Below are 12,952 nucleotides of genomic sequence, written 5' to 3' on the forward strand. Positions count from 1 at the left end.
AGCCCCTGCCGTGAGGCATCCCAAGGGTCCTGCGGGAGCATTACATCTAATCTTTTTTGGTGGCATGTTGCCCTTTGGCTCCCTTAGTGCCCCTGCCGTGCGGCATCCCAAGGACACTGTGAGAGACTTCCATCTACCGTCTACAGAGTTCTCTTTATCACTAATTTTACTGGGTTTGCTCTGCTACCCCTCTACCCTGCGGCTGCGACGCCCACCTCTTAGGTGTGGGTGGGTGGGATTCTTCTTCCTCCTATCCGAGGGGGGGATGAGTGTGAGTTCCTGGGGCCGTCTGCCCCCTTTTATCCCCCCCCTCGCTCGCCCGTTCGCCTCCTGATTGGGGGGGGCTTACCTTTGTCTAAGGGGGCCAATCCTAGCCCCCGCCGGACTAGCCGGCATGCTTATGATGGAGGATGGAGATGGCCTCCCGCATCCGGACGGCGTTTAGCCCGGGCCTCTATTGAGCCCGGCTTCGCCTCCCTGGTCTGGGCCTTTTCTCATTGGTGCATTTTATTCCCTGACTGGCAGTAATGAATACACATTACTCAAAGGGTAATTGACATTTTCTTCTGTGGGGGGACAGAGTCCCACACTGGCTTCTTGAGGTGTTCCAGCAGCTTTTCTAAAGTGATCTTTATTTACAACGCCTTCAGGTATGTTCCTGTGGATATATTCCAAGTACACGTCAGCTGTGCTTCCGGTTAAATGCTTCAGCTCTATGCATCCATGATGGGTCCTCATTTCATACTGAACACTGTTTTTAAAAAATGTGTATTGATTTTAAAAGAGTTCGTCGTTCAGTCTTCCGTGGTGGTTCATACACCCTGTCCATAGAGATGCCAAGTTCCTTAGCTGCAAGCACAGCAGAATACTCATGGCTGTCCAATACAGTTTTGTCATGGCCTTCGACTAAGACGCTTATTTGCTTGTATCAAGTGTCTATCTTTTCTGAACTAGATATCAGACGATTTCCACTGTATTTGGAAGAATCACTATGGATACTACGGAACTGTTCTTGCAACAAATGCGGATTTAGACAAAAAGAACACACTGCAGCATTAGAACCAGCAGAATAGCATTTGTATTTTAAAGCGCGCATTGGCCTGCAGTGGAAGCTCGGCACTGACATATGTTTATTGTTGCCCATCTCAATGGCTGGAAGGGTTGCATTAGAAACTCAACCATTCTTCTCCAGATATCAGCTTAAGAGTTCTGAAAATAAACGTGTTTTTATTCTTAATACATACTTTAAAATTTTGGTATACATATATTATCCAATCAAGAAAAAGCTTCTAATTCAGTGGGCGGGGCTGCACACAGGAGAGCTACTCACAGGCAGCTGGAGAGCTTCCAGTAGCTTCTGGACAGTGACAATGTGTTTTATTCAGCGCTTTATTTCACAGTGTTGGCTCGAAGCAGTTTAAATGATCTGGGGCGTAGCTTCCACTGGTGCAGCGTGTGCGGTGGCACCGGGGTCTGGAGGACCAAGGGGCCCACCAAACCCCGAGTATTGCTGGATTTTAAAATCCAAACGGCAGCCAGGGGGGGCATTCTCTTCCTTGCGCCAGGGCACTGGCTAGGCTACTGTAAATAATGTGTTATTGTTACCAACTGAATGGCACTCAAAAGTGGTGGCCTGTGGCCAAGGAATGCTCCTTGCCACCTGAACTCTTGATCTGTCCGTTGAGAACATTAAATGACACCCTTGTTTGTTTCTAGATCAACACCTATGGAAAGGTTGTTGCAAAACAGCAAAGTTTATCTCCAGACGTGTGCTTCTGGCTAGGTTTGAAGTGTGACTGCCCTTGCTCCAACTCTATCGACTGTTTGGAGGGTTACGGAGTCTCTGATCTGAGGGACCAGTAAGTCTCTGCGCCTCTGCAGCGATGAGTGATGCGATTAGCCACATGCTGATGAACCTGCAGGTCTGCTTCACAAAAACTGCTTCCAAACTTGAATTTTGACAAAGCTACTTTCCAGGTTGGTGGACTGGCTACCAAAGAATTGGAGGGCTACTTTTTTCTTTAAATATTTCAGTTCAGTTCAATATTCTTAAAGTTTAAACACTTGTCTTCAAAACATACATTTTAATTTGTAGCTGCAATTATATATAATACGAACTTGGCCCAAAGATCAGAGCGCTTTACACGAGCACCAGATGAAATGCCTGATTTTCTTTCTTTTTGTAAAACTATTTCAAACATCGTACAATGCCCCCTGTCCAGATCATACTTCCTACTGTGGAAGGCCCCTCTGGGAGCCTCTCTGCAGAGGGTAAGGATAGAAAAACGGCTGATAATATGTGCATATGCAAGCTAGCTGATTGTGTTGCATTGTAACACGTATATAGCACGTGATACCCCTGGGTGGGGCTTCGAAGCACTTGCCTGCATGGGTACCACGCAACACTGTGTAGGGTGCTGGTTTGGGAAGAGGACGTTATCCCAGCTCTCACCTGCTTAAATGAGGCTTGAAAGCACCCGGTTTGTCCCGTGCCTAACACAAGTTGCCCACGTCACGAATGACTTCGTCCGTCTTTTCCTCTTAGTTAAAAGTGCTTTGCATTCCTGGACTTGTAGTTTTGCCTTCCCTGCTCTAAGTGTTAGTTTGGCAGCTGTGCGGGTGGTTCTATAGAAGTTTGCAGTAACAAGACTCACCTCCGGGCAGGCTCAGCGGCCCGCACCCCTTGCTCGAGGGATCCGGCCCCTCCATGTAAATCCTCTTGGTGCAAAGGCGCCACAGTCCAAAGTGGGCCGCGTCGCAGGTGGCATTAAACTTCTCGATCCGCGGGCTCAGCACGGCCCAGTGGTCGGTGACCACCGCGGCCAGCATCAAGGAAATGCCCACCAAGATGACACAGAAGGTCAGGCGGATCTTGACGACTTTGCTCTCGATCATGGTGCCTGTGGCGGGAGGTGGTTCCAAAGCTGGCTGGTTGGTGTCGGCCGCACGTCGCTCCCTCTGTGCCTTCCTCGACCCAAGGAGCTGCTTCAAGTGGGCCTCTCTCAGCCTCAGCAAGCCTTGGCAGGTCTGAGACTTTGAAATGTCAGGCCGGGTGGCGCGGGCATGGGCAGGGCCGGGGGCGACGCGGCCGTCACTCCAGCTGCCGAGCTAAATCGGGACCTTTTTACCACCCCACTTCTTCTGAGTGCGCCATCTATTAATGCACCCAACAGGCCGAAGGAGCAGTGGCCGACGCTCAGGTTACAGCTCCGTGACTGCGCCGAGTTTGTTTGGGAATTTCCGAAATCCCACTGGACTCAACCTTTGCTGAGGTTTGACGAACCTGAACATTAAGTGCCCGCAGCCGTAGGACTTTATCATCACAAGGCGCCTTCAGTAAACATGTTTAATAGTAATGCTGAAATGCGTAACGTGATAGTACCCCCTCATACCGGTGTTATCAAAGCCCACCAACAGCTGAGGGTGTATCATGCACTGATGTAATCTTGGAGGGCTGCAGTCCAGCTCTCAGGCACACCTAACTCCCCCTCCAGGTCCAGGGCGGGGGAGGCAGCAGCTTCACTGGTGGGACATCAGGGTAGCTTGGCGAATTGAAAGCAGTTCAGAGTCCAACCCAAGATTGGAAAAATGTAGGGTAGGATTGTTTGCTACCATAACTCTAGGTTTTTATTGACGTGCCAACAGCGTCTACCTTAGACATAGTATTACACATGTGCCTCAGTAGGGGCTATTCCATGAATTCACGTTTCATAAGATCTTAGCAGGACATACCCCAATTAGCATACCATAACATTATGTAATAGCTACTTGTTGTATGTTGCCTTCATCAGTGAGGAGAGGGAGCGGCTTCTTGGTGCTGAGCCTGAACAGCCCATAGGACAGTATTTAAAGCCCCTCTACCTGAGTTATAGGCGCAAACCGCATTTGGTAAGCGAGTCTTTAACACTTGTTATTTACCTCAGCAGTGGGTTCGAATGGCAACAAGACACACCAAGCTGGTTTGTATCAAATAATCTTAATAGATAACTCTTGCGCTATAGGGGCACTCTTTGAAGGAACATTACTAACTCCTACTGTGCACTAAATAAATCCAAAAAGGAACAATTGGAGGCACCTCCGAGGAGAATACATCTACATTGTATTGTTCTAGTCTTGATCAAATTCTTGATCAAATTCACTTCAGACTTAATAGTCATTTCAATAGCAATGTCACAGTTTGACAACATTTGTCAAAGTGCTTTCCAGCTTGTATTTACCACTTCTTCAAGGCAAAATCTCTTGTGATAAATTTCAATATTCCCGAGTTCGAAATGTATCTTGCAAACTCAGTTGCAATTGCAGCACTTGAAGATTATTTTCTTAACTTTCTAAAGGTAGTCCCTGTGTGTGTGTGTGTGTGTATATATATATAAAATTCACTGAAAAAAACAAAGGTTACAGGGTCGTTATAGTTAGCAAATAGAATTTAAAAAGCCTTACGAATTCACTGAAAAAACAAAGGTTACAGAGACGTTATAGCAAGGCTCAGATTTCACTTGTACAAAACCAGTGAAATTCGGCAGCTATAGTTACCTGAGCTAATTATAACACCCCTGCAATGCACTGCTTATGACCTCACATATTACATCACTCATGACATGGCCAGTGACATCACTGATGACACTATCCAGTGAGATTAAGTATTTTGTAAGAGTTTATGATTGTTAAACAGATATACTAAGTTACTACAAAAGTTATAGTAGTATACTAGGTGTATTACTAAGGAATGATGCGACTTGTAATATATAGCATGTAAGTGGCTGTGTGACTTTAAGTATCCTTGTGTTTATGGGTGTCTAAGTGGCTGTATGGGTGGATAAGTGGGTGTGTGAGTAGCTGTGCGGGTGAGTTAGATGCTGTGTGAGTTGCTACATTGGTGAGTGAGTGGGCGTGCCAGTTGCTGTATGGGTGGGTAAGTGGTGTGTAAGTGACTCTATGGGTGGGTGTGTAGTGACTGTATGGATGAGTGAGTGGGTGTCTGAATGGCTGTATGAGTGAGTGACTGGGTGTGTTAGTGGCTGTATGGGTAAGTGAGTGATTGTTTCCTTATGTGAGTTTGTGTGTGAGTGGCTGTATCGGAGAATGAGTGCCAATGTGAATGGCTGTTTCGGTGTGTATGGGGATGTTTGGGTGCTTGTATGGATGTGTGAATGAGTATATAAGTGGTTGTGTGAGTGAATGTGTGAGGTCATCTATGGGTGAGTGAGTGGCTGTGTTGAGAGACTGATTAGGTGAGTGAGTGGGTGTGAGAGTGACTTTATAGGTAAGTAGGAGGGTGTGTAGTAGCTGTATGGGGGAGTGTGTAGTTATGTGATTGGCTGTATGGATGAGTAACTGGGTGTATGAGTGGCTGTATGGGTGAGTGAATTGTTGTGTGAGTGGCTGTACGAGTGAGTGGTTGTGTGAATGGCTCTATGGAGGAATGAGTGGGTGTGTGAGTATGGGTATAGGTCTGTGAACGAGTATGTGAGTGGTTGTGTAGATGTGTGAGTGGGAATATGAGAGGTTGTATGGGGGTGTGAGTAGGTGTGTGAGTGGTTCTGTGGATGATGTCATCAGTGATGTCATTTGAGATGTCATCATCGATGTTACTGACCATATCATCAGTGATGTAATATGTGCTGTCATGAGAAGTGCGTTGGGGAGTGTAAGTTATAGTTAGCTCAGGTAACTATGACTGCAAAATTTCACTAGTTTTGTATGAGTGAAATCTGAGCCTAACTATAATATCCCTGTAAACTGAATAAAAAAAATCTATTTGCTTACAATAATTACCCTGTAGCCTTTGTTTTTTAAGTGAATTTCTGAGGTTTTTTCAAAATATATTTCCTAACTATAATGTTCCTGTAACCTTTAGTTTTTAAAGTGAATTTCTATTCTTATTAACTAGTAGTCACGTTTACAGAGTGGTGGAAAAAGGGGGTGGCATCTCCGACGAGCTCTCTGGAATCCTGCAGTGTCGGACTTACTGGAGGTAACAGGAAGGCTATTGGCCCCCAAGAACCTTCAGCATCCAAGAGGGCTTCATCCCCCAAATAGCAGGGCTCCTGGAGGTGCATTCGCAGAGTGGTGGAGAAAGGGGGCGTGGCCTCTGAAGTCCTGTTAGCAATCGCGCTCTGTGGGACTTATTGGAGGTAACAGGAGGGCTTGTTGGCCCCCAAGGATTCTCAGCATCCAAGGGAACTTAATCTCCCAACCAGCAGTGCACCAGGAAGTGTGTTTGAAGAGTGGTGGGGAAAGGTGGCTGGCTTCCGATGAGCTCTCAACAATCCTGCAGTGAGGGACTTACTGGAGTAAACACAAGAGTTAGTTGCCCCCCAAGGATTCTGCAGGCAAGGGTACTTTATTCCTCAACCAGCAGTGCACCAGGAGGCACATTTGCAGAGTGGTGGAAAAAGGGGATATGGCCTCCCACCACCTCTCAGCAATCCCACTGTGTGGGACTTACTAGTGGTAACAGGAGGGGTGTCAGGCCCCCAAGGATCCTCAGGAGGCAAGGGGACTTCATCCCCCAACAAGTTGTGCACCAGGAGGCGCATTTGCAGGGTGGTGTAGAAAGGGGGGGGGGGGTGGCCTCCGAAGACCTCGCAGCAATCCCATTGTGTGGGATATTCTGGAGGCAGCAGGAGGTCTTGTTGTCCCCCAAGGAACCTCAGCAGCCAACCAACAGTGCGCCAGGTAGCGTATTTGCAGAGTGGTGAAAAAGGGGGCAGGGCCTCCGGTGACTTGCTGGTCCTTTTTTTATTTTTCATTTAACCGGGGAGGGGTGGCCGTGTGGCCCCTGTTCCTTGGGCAAATTTTGGCCCCATGGATCCCATCCCTTGGGCCCAGGCCTATTTTGAAAAGGAGAGTGAGGCCGTGTGGCCCCCTTCTCTGGGCCGATTTCAGACACCGTGACTCCATCCCCCTGGGCCCAGCCTCTTTTTAAAATTCAATAAATAAATAGTGGGAAGGGCGCTGCACGGCCCCCTCCGGGGCCCATCCCCTGGAACCCGACCTCTAGTGTAGGTGCCCTGGTCCCACCCAGAGCACCCTCTTTCTAGTGTTGGGTACCGCGGGTGGATCCTCAAGGCCCCCACGGTCCCTGGCGGCTCCCTGCCTATTACGGGAGCCAGCATTGCTATGACACAGAGAGCTGTTAACATGCAGCACCCTGTGTTCAAAAGCATTTGTGCTCCACTTTGAGCAAGTAAGAGCAAAATGCTCTTGCCTGCTCACAGCCCCCTCCCCTTAAAAAATGCACCTGACTCTGGAGTATGGGATTGCAAAAGTACAATTGGCTCCTCTCCCCCTAATTTTAATTACTGGACCTGGGGAATGGGGTCCCCAGGGCCTAACAAGGCTATGTGCCCCCCTTCCCCCTTAATAAACAAGCATTTGCAATGCAATAGGTCTCGCATTTACGCAAGTTTGAGCTATTGACATTGCAAATAACAATGCCTTTTATTTTTGTTTTCGTTTTGAAACATAAATAAAAGGCATTGTCATTTACAATGCCAATAGCTTAAACCCGCGTAAATGCGAGACCTATTGCATTGCAAATGCTTGTTAGTGTTGTAACTAATCTCCTGGGGGTGAGACCAGTGAGCTTGATTGTTTTAGGGCTTGGCATGCATGACTGAACTGCTGTGGATGCTCTCATTGCTGCACTTAGCCCGGACATCCCTGTCACAATTGCCCCCAAGCCCCAGAGCTAAAGGGACCAGATCTCATATTTATTAAATAAAACAGCACAGCATTTACAGTCTCTGAAGCATCCACAAGACTAACCATGTATGACGATAAATGCATCATCTTGATTTACGTATAGATAATATTCTGCTAAAACTAAAGCAATAAAAACATATCAACCTCTACTTTAAGCATCTGTGATGTTATGGCAGTGACCCTAGCAAAAACAATGAAAACATGTCCACCTAGATAGGAGACAGACATGATACTAACACTTCTGCCTGTTTCTTCACACTTTCTAATAAAAAAGATATAGAAGAGGTCTCAACAGGCCTTGCCACTGTGTTCACAACATACCTGTCCTGTTATTCCAGTGCTTTAAAGGATTTCAATTCTGTACCTAGACTGAAGATGTTACATCTACTATGCCTTTGTACTCTGGGATATTGTATCTGTCTTGTAGACAAGATCATGGTGCTGCACCGGTTTAAGGCATTGCGCTAACGGTTAATACAATACACGGTACAGGGGGGCCCTCCTCAACTCTGCACTCTTTCCCCTGAACTACAAAATGCATTCCCAGCCGTGGACCCCCCACTGGTTTCAGTGTCACTCAGCCCAAGGAGGGTAGGGCTACCTGAGTGTTCCGGGATCCAGAGCCCAAGGACTGGTTTATTCTCCTCTAGGGGACGAAATCAGCAATGGTGCCGGACTGTCCGCGTCTGGGCAGTAGTATGCATGGTGCGCTGCCTGTGACGTAGCAAGGAAAACAGATGCACAAGGAAGCAGAGAGGCTGAGGATGTGGCCTAGAGTAGTTGATCTTAAATATGGGCAACCAGGTTCGAGTCTCGGGAGAGACGCTCAACATCCTGTGATTCTGGGCAAATCACTTAATCTCCCTGTGGCGAACAAAAAAATGAATGTATCCTTATGTAACGTAACTGGTGCTCGTTCGGGTCAAATTCGTGCCTTATAAAACTCAGGGGGAAAAAAAGCACTAACTACACAACATAAATAGTGTCATTTACAACATTCTTCAAGCGCCCAAATAGTGCCTTCTTCGGCTCCCTAGTTTTCTGGTGGCCTCTCACCTGTGTCCCTCCGAGTTAACTGAGGGCTGTCTACTGACTAAAGGCCAGAATCTCACTATTATTGAAGCTAGGTTCCCAGAGAAGGATAGCAAGTCCGAAAACGTGCCATTAAAATGTAGGGCATGGATACTGGCAGTAAGCTGAAACCCAGCTTTGAGTACATTAAAGGGCCCACGTGTAAAAGTTAAAAGCGATATTAAAACATGTGAAGTTCTAAGCAGTACCAGTGGAAGGTGCTTTGACCTCTGTGCTACTACGATAGGGCAGGCAGAAGGTCAGTCCTTTCAGCTCGGTCTCATGGGCCCTGGCTGTAGCCGGCCCCTTCTTGCACTGTCATCAGGGCGGGTGGAGACAGGAAAATTACAAAGTGCCTTTTTAAAACCTTTTAAACTTTTAACAACTCTCAATAAAGTAATATACACTGGTGTAGGGAAAATTCTTCCACATATTAATTAAATACACTTTTTACAAATCCTGCATTCAATAAGGAGCCTCACACAGAGGGCGGGCCTGCAGGTGTGTCACGCTGAGCCAGGCCGAGAGATTCTAGCTGCAGGGTCGTGACCCAGCCAGCTTAAGAGGTAACCTTTGTGTCACAAGTCTTTGCTACAGCTTAAAAAGCATGGGACAAGTATTTGTCAAGTGCAGTCCGCTGCTGCTGCTCGGCTCTGGACAGAACACTTAGGCACCTCGTAAAGGAGCTTGCAAAACAAGTGTCAGTGGGGTATGCTCGCGTTTGGGGTGATTCAAACGTATTATCACTGCATACCAGAGCGGACCAGACAGCATGCGATCGCAACAAAAAGCAGCAAGGCACGCCGCCATTCTTCATGCCGAGCTGGTGAAAAAAGCATTGTGGAGGAGCATCTCGTGCCTGCTGGCTGTGACGGATAGAAAGCAATAATAGGGAGGGGGAGTGACAGCGGAAAGAGCGGGTTTGGAAAAAACATTGAAGCCATTAACAGCGGGGCGCTCATGACGAGTGCTGTGCTGATTATGTATAATTAACAGTGCATTGTGACGAGCTCCGTGCTGATTATGTATGCAAGTGGGGCCTTAAAAATAAAGTTCCCCTCTGACATACATTATCCACAAGAGCGGACGAAAACTGTAGTTGGGCAGTGCTGCTTCCGGAATAAACGGAAGTGATGCATCGGCACTATAGCCAATAATAAGCCCTCTAAGAAAAGCAATGCCAGTGTTTACTAATGGCAAGCAGCAGGAGAAATTCCCGGGCAATAGGCGGAGTTTCACGTCTGATACAGATTACTTGATGTCTCGGAGCGACAGCGCATGCGTGCTCCCTAGGTGAGACCTAAAAATAACCCTGGGAGATGGGATCACCATGTGCCCCCTTTCACAAAATAGGATCCTGGGAATTCAGTGCTTAAATCAATACGATACGTTAATAATAATGCAATAATATTCATTCTTATAGGAAGGATAAAAAGAAGAATTATACTACAAACCCTAATATGAATACATTTATATGTTAAAGGTATAGCAATGCATATAAATGCCTGTGAAGAAAAGGTGTATGTGTTAGGTCTAGTCTAATATAGACAAGTAGTAGAGGCTGCAAAAAAAAAGAACTATTGAAAGAGAATAACATAACAGGCACCGGCAAAGCCAGTAGACCCTACCTTTACAATGCAAATGAAATACTAATTCTTGATTGCCAATTCTTAGTTGTAAAGCATTGTTAAAAAAGTGAAGACAAAAAACATTTAAGAATATTGGTTGAAGAGCAAACACAAATCTTCCAGTATGTTGAAACTGAACAATGAATTCAATATTTGAAATCTTAATTAACGAAATGGCTCTTACTTTCAAGTAATTTTATTGGAGGAAGCTCCTAACAGAATTTAAGAATGTTACTCTGGATCCAGCAAAAAAGCAGCACAGCACAGCACAGCAGAATAGTTGCAAATACTTAAAAGAACATAACATAACGGGTATGAACAGGCAATGTCAGAATTTAAAGGAAAATGCTTGCCAAAGTCTAATCTACTTTCCACAAGACTCTGAACTGGAAGAAATGCTCAGGTCAGTTGGCCCCTAAGGCAAGAGAGTATATATGAGCATCTAGGGAAAAAGACCTCCAACTGTGGTGAGCGAAGCACCTGCTCTCCCCAAGCGACATAATGTTGCGTTTGAAGATGAAGGCAAGCAGGAGATAAAACAAAATCAGCCTGCTCTTTTGTCAAACCCTCGCTAAAATTCACCTGTTGCTGTTCTTTCATGGAGAAGAAGTGGGAAGGCGAGAACTGGAAAGAGAGCGTGTGGGGAGCAATTCAGAGCATTGGGGCAGGGATACGAGACAGCACGTGGGGACGAGAGCAAGAAAGCACAAGCATGCCAACGGACTGCTCAAAAGAAAAAAAGAAAAAGTAATTCTCTGATGTGATTTGTGGGAGGATAACATTTATCCACTGAAAAAGCTAATCAAGAAGCTATGCTTTAGGGGAGAGACAAATACAATAAGAGGAAGGAAAGCCATTGAACAATAAGCAAGCAAATGAGAATGACAAGTTATTCAACCAATGATAAGCAAAGGGCTGACCGAACGTCTACAATACACATTGGTATTGTACACAATTAGTCTTCAACCAGTTGCAGTGCTTAATTTGTAATATACTGAGTGCTGGTGCCTAAAGCTCAGCTCTGGAGGTGCAATTAAAAAAAGGCACGTGGATTGCCAAGGCTCCATAGTGTTGAATTCACCTCATACCTCCTTAATCAACTACCAGACACTGCTGCCCCTTTATTTCACTCTTACTGGTCCCTGCTTTCTCACTTTGTGTCTGTTTTTTCGTCTTTCTTCTCCTTTCCCATTGATGTGTTTTTCTCTCTATTGCTCATGGTCCTTATCTGCTGAAGAAAAATAAATTCAGGTCCCCAAAAATTAAATGCTGGTGGGCTCCACTGGCAAACACTGACTCAAATTAAGCACTGACAATGTTAAACCTAAAAAGAGAAAATGAGGAGGGGAGGAAATATAGGATTAATTTAAAAGCAGATTTAGTCATAATAGTAAGTAACATTTAATGTAGTTAAAAGTGACAAATGATACAGTAAACAAAGGTAAAAAGATAGAAAACTAATACAATAAGTAACTTTATGGTGGTTTTAGAACTTCATCTTGCAAAACAGTAAAATGAATACATACGGTCTGGGATGACAAGATATTAGTCAATGGTAACCAAAACATATCTCTTTTAATATTGTCATTTTATAGGCTTTGATAATTCTATGATTTGTGCAAATTCCATTCCAGCAATACCCTTGTGATAAATAAAAAAATCTTTCCAGCATTAGGTAATTTGTTGAAATGCAACAAAATTAGTAAGTGTTATATTAATTGATATTTCTGCTAGTGGAAAAAAGTGACTTTTATTCACAAAAAGGGCTTTTCCATATGATCAATCATTGTGAACATAGCTATATATGGCAAGTCACTGTAGCAGCATTCTGTTGTCAATAGTTAGCATGTTTAACTTTTATACATTGAACACTAAGCCTTGTGGACTATAGGGCACACATAGTAGTGAATTAGCTAATGTTTAAAAGTAGTATTTTAGAAACCCAGGGGTGTCCGGCATATGACTGCACCATAGAAACAGTCTATCAGGTGTTTTTTTGCTGCCCCGGGTATCTCAAAGCAAGAAAACGGTGGCTGGTCCAGATCTGCAGAAACTTGGGAACTAGGCACTGCTCTGAGGCCTACAGGTTATTGAAAAATGATACTAGCCTCCCTATAGTTTATTGGGTAGCAGGTTTTCTATTCTCTATGTGGTGCACTCGTAGAGTACTCCTAAAGTCAACTCAGTAAAATTAACAGTAAAATTAGAAATGAATGACGATGATCTAACCTTTGCTCACCCTCGTTTAACGATGATACCCCAAAGGTATTAATTGTTCAATCTCAAATTAATGCTATGATTTAACTTACTTATTTTCTGATTTGTTACACTTCGCCTGGTGAATTGTTTTGTACATTTGGCACATGCACTTTATAATCATCATTATTACTCCTTATTTCTGATCGTTACAGTGACTGATATGAAGTGAACTCCCTACCACTTAGCTGCTACCATAGATTGTATTGTATTTTTATAATGTTTCAGGCCATAACTGGCTATTTTTTTTTATTTTTTATAATTGTACATATTTGACTTTTTATACTTAT

At 44.9% G+C, this 12,952-nt stretch overlaps 1 protein-coding gene and 1 pseudogene across 1 annotated transcript in view; both read right to left on the reverse strand.

Annotated features, from left to right (window-relative positions):
* CACNG1 (calcium voltage-gated channel auxiliary subunit gamma 1) overlaps positions 1–3,324 on the reverse strand; it is a 119,081-nt gene extending 115,757 nt beyond the window's left edge. Inside the window, exon 1 of the mRNA XM_085617270.1 lies at positions 2,655–3,324. Within this exon, the coding sequence (XP_085473396.1) occupies positions 2,655–2,895 (241 nt within the window). The 5' untranslated portion in view covers positions 2,896–3,324. The remainder of the gene's footprint in view (positions 1–2,654) is intronic.
* Positions 543–1,220, reverse strand: LOC146810277 (small ribosomal subunit protein uS10m pseudogene; annotated as a pseudogene).
* Positions 3,325–12,952: the final 9,628 nt, after the last annotated feature.

Source organism: Triturus cristatus, chromosome 7 (genome assembly GCF_964204655.1).
Source record: "Triturus cristatus chromosome 7, aTriCri1.1, whole genome shotgun sequence".
Taxonomy (NCBI): Eukaryota; Metazoa; Chordata; class Amphibia; order Caudata; family Salamandridae; genus Triturus; species Triturus cristatus.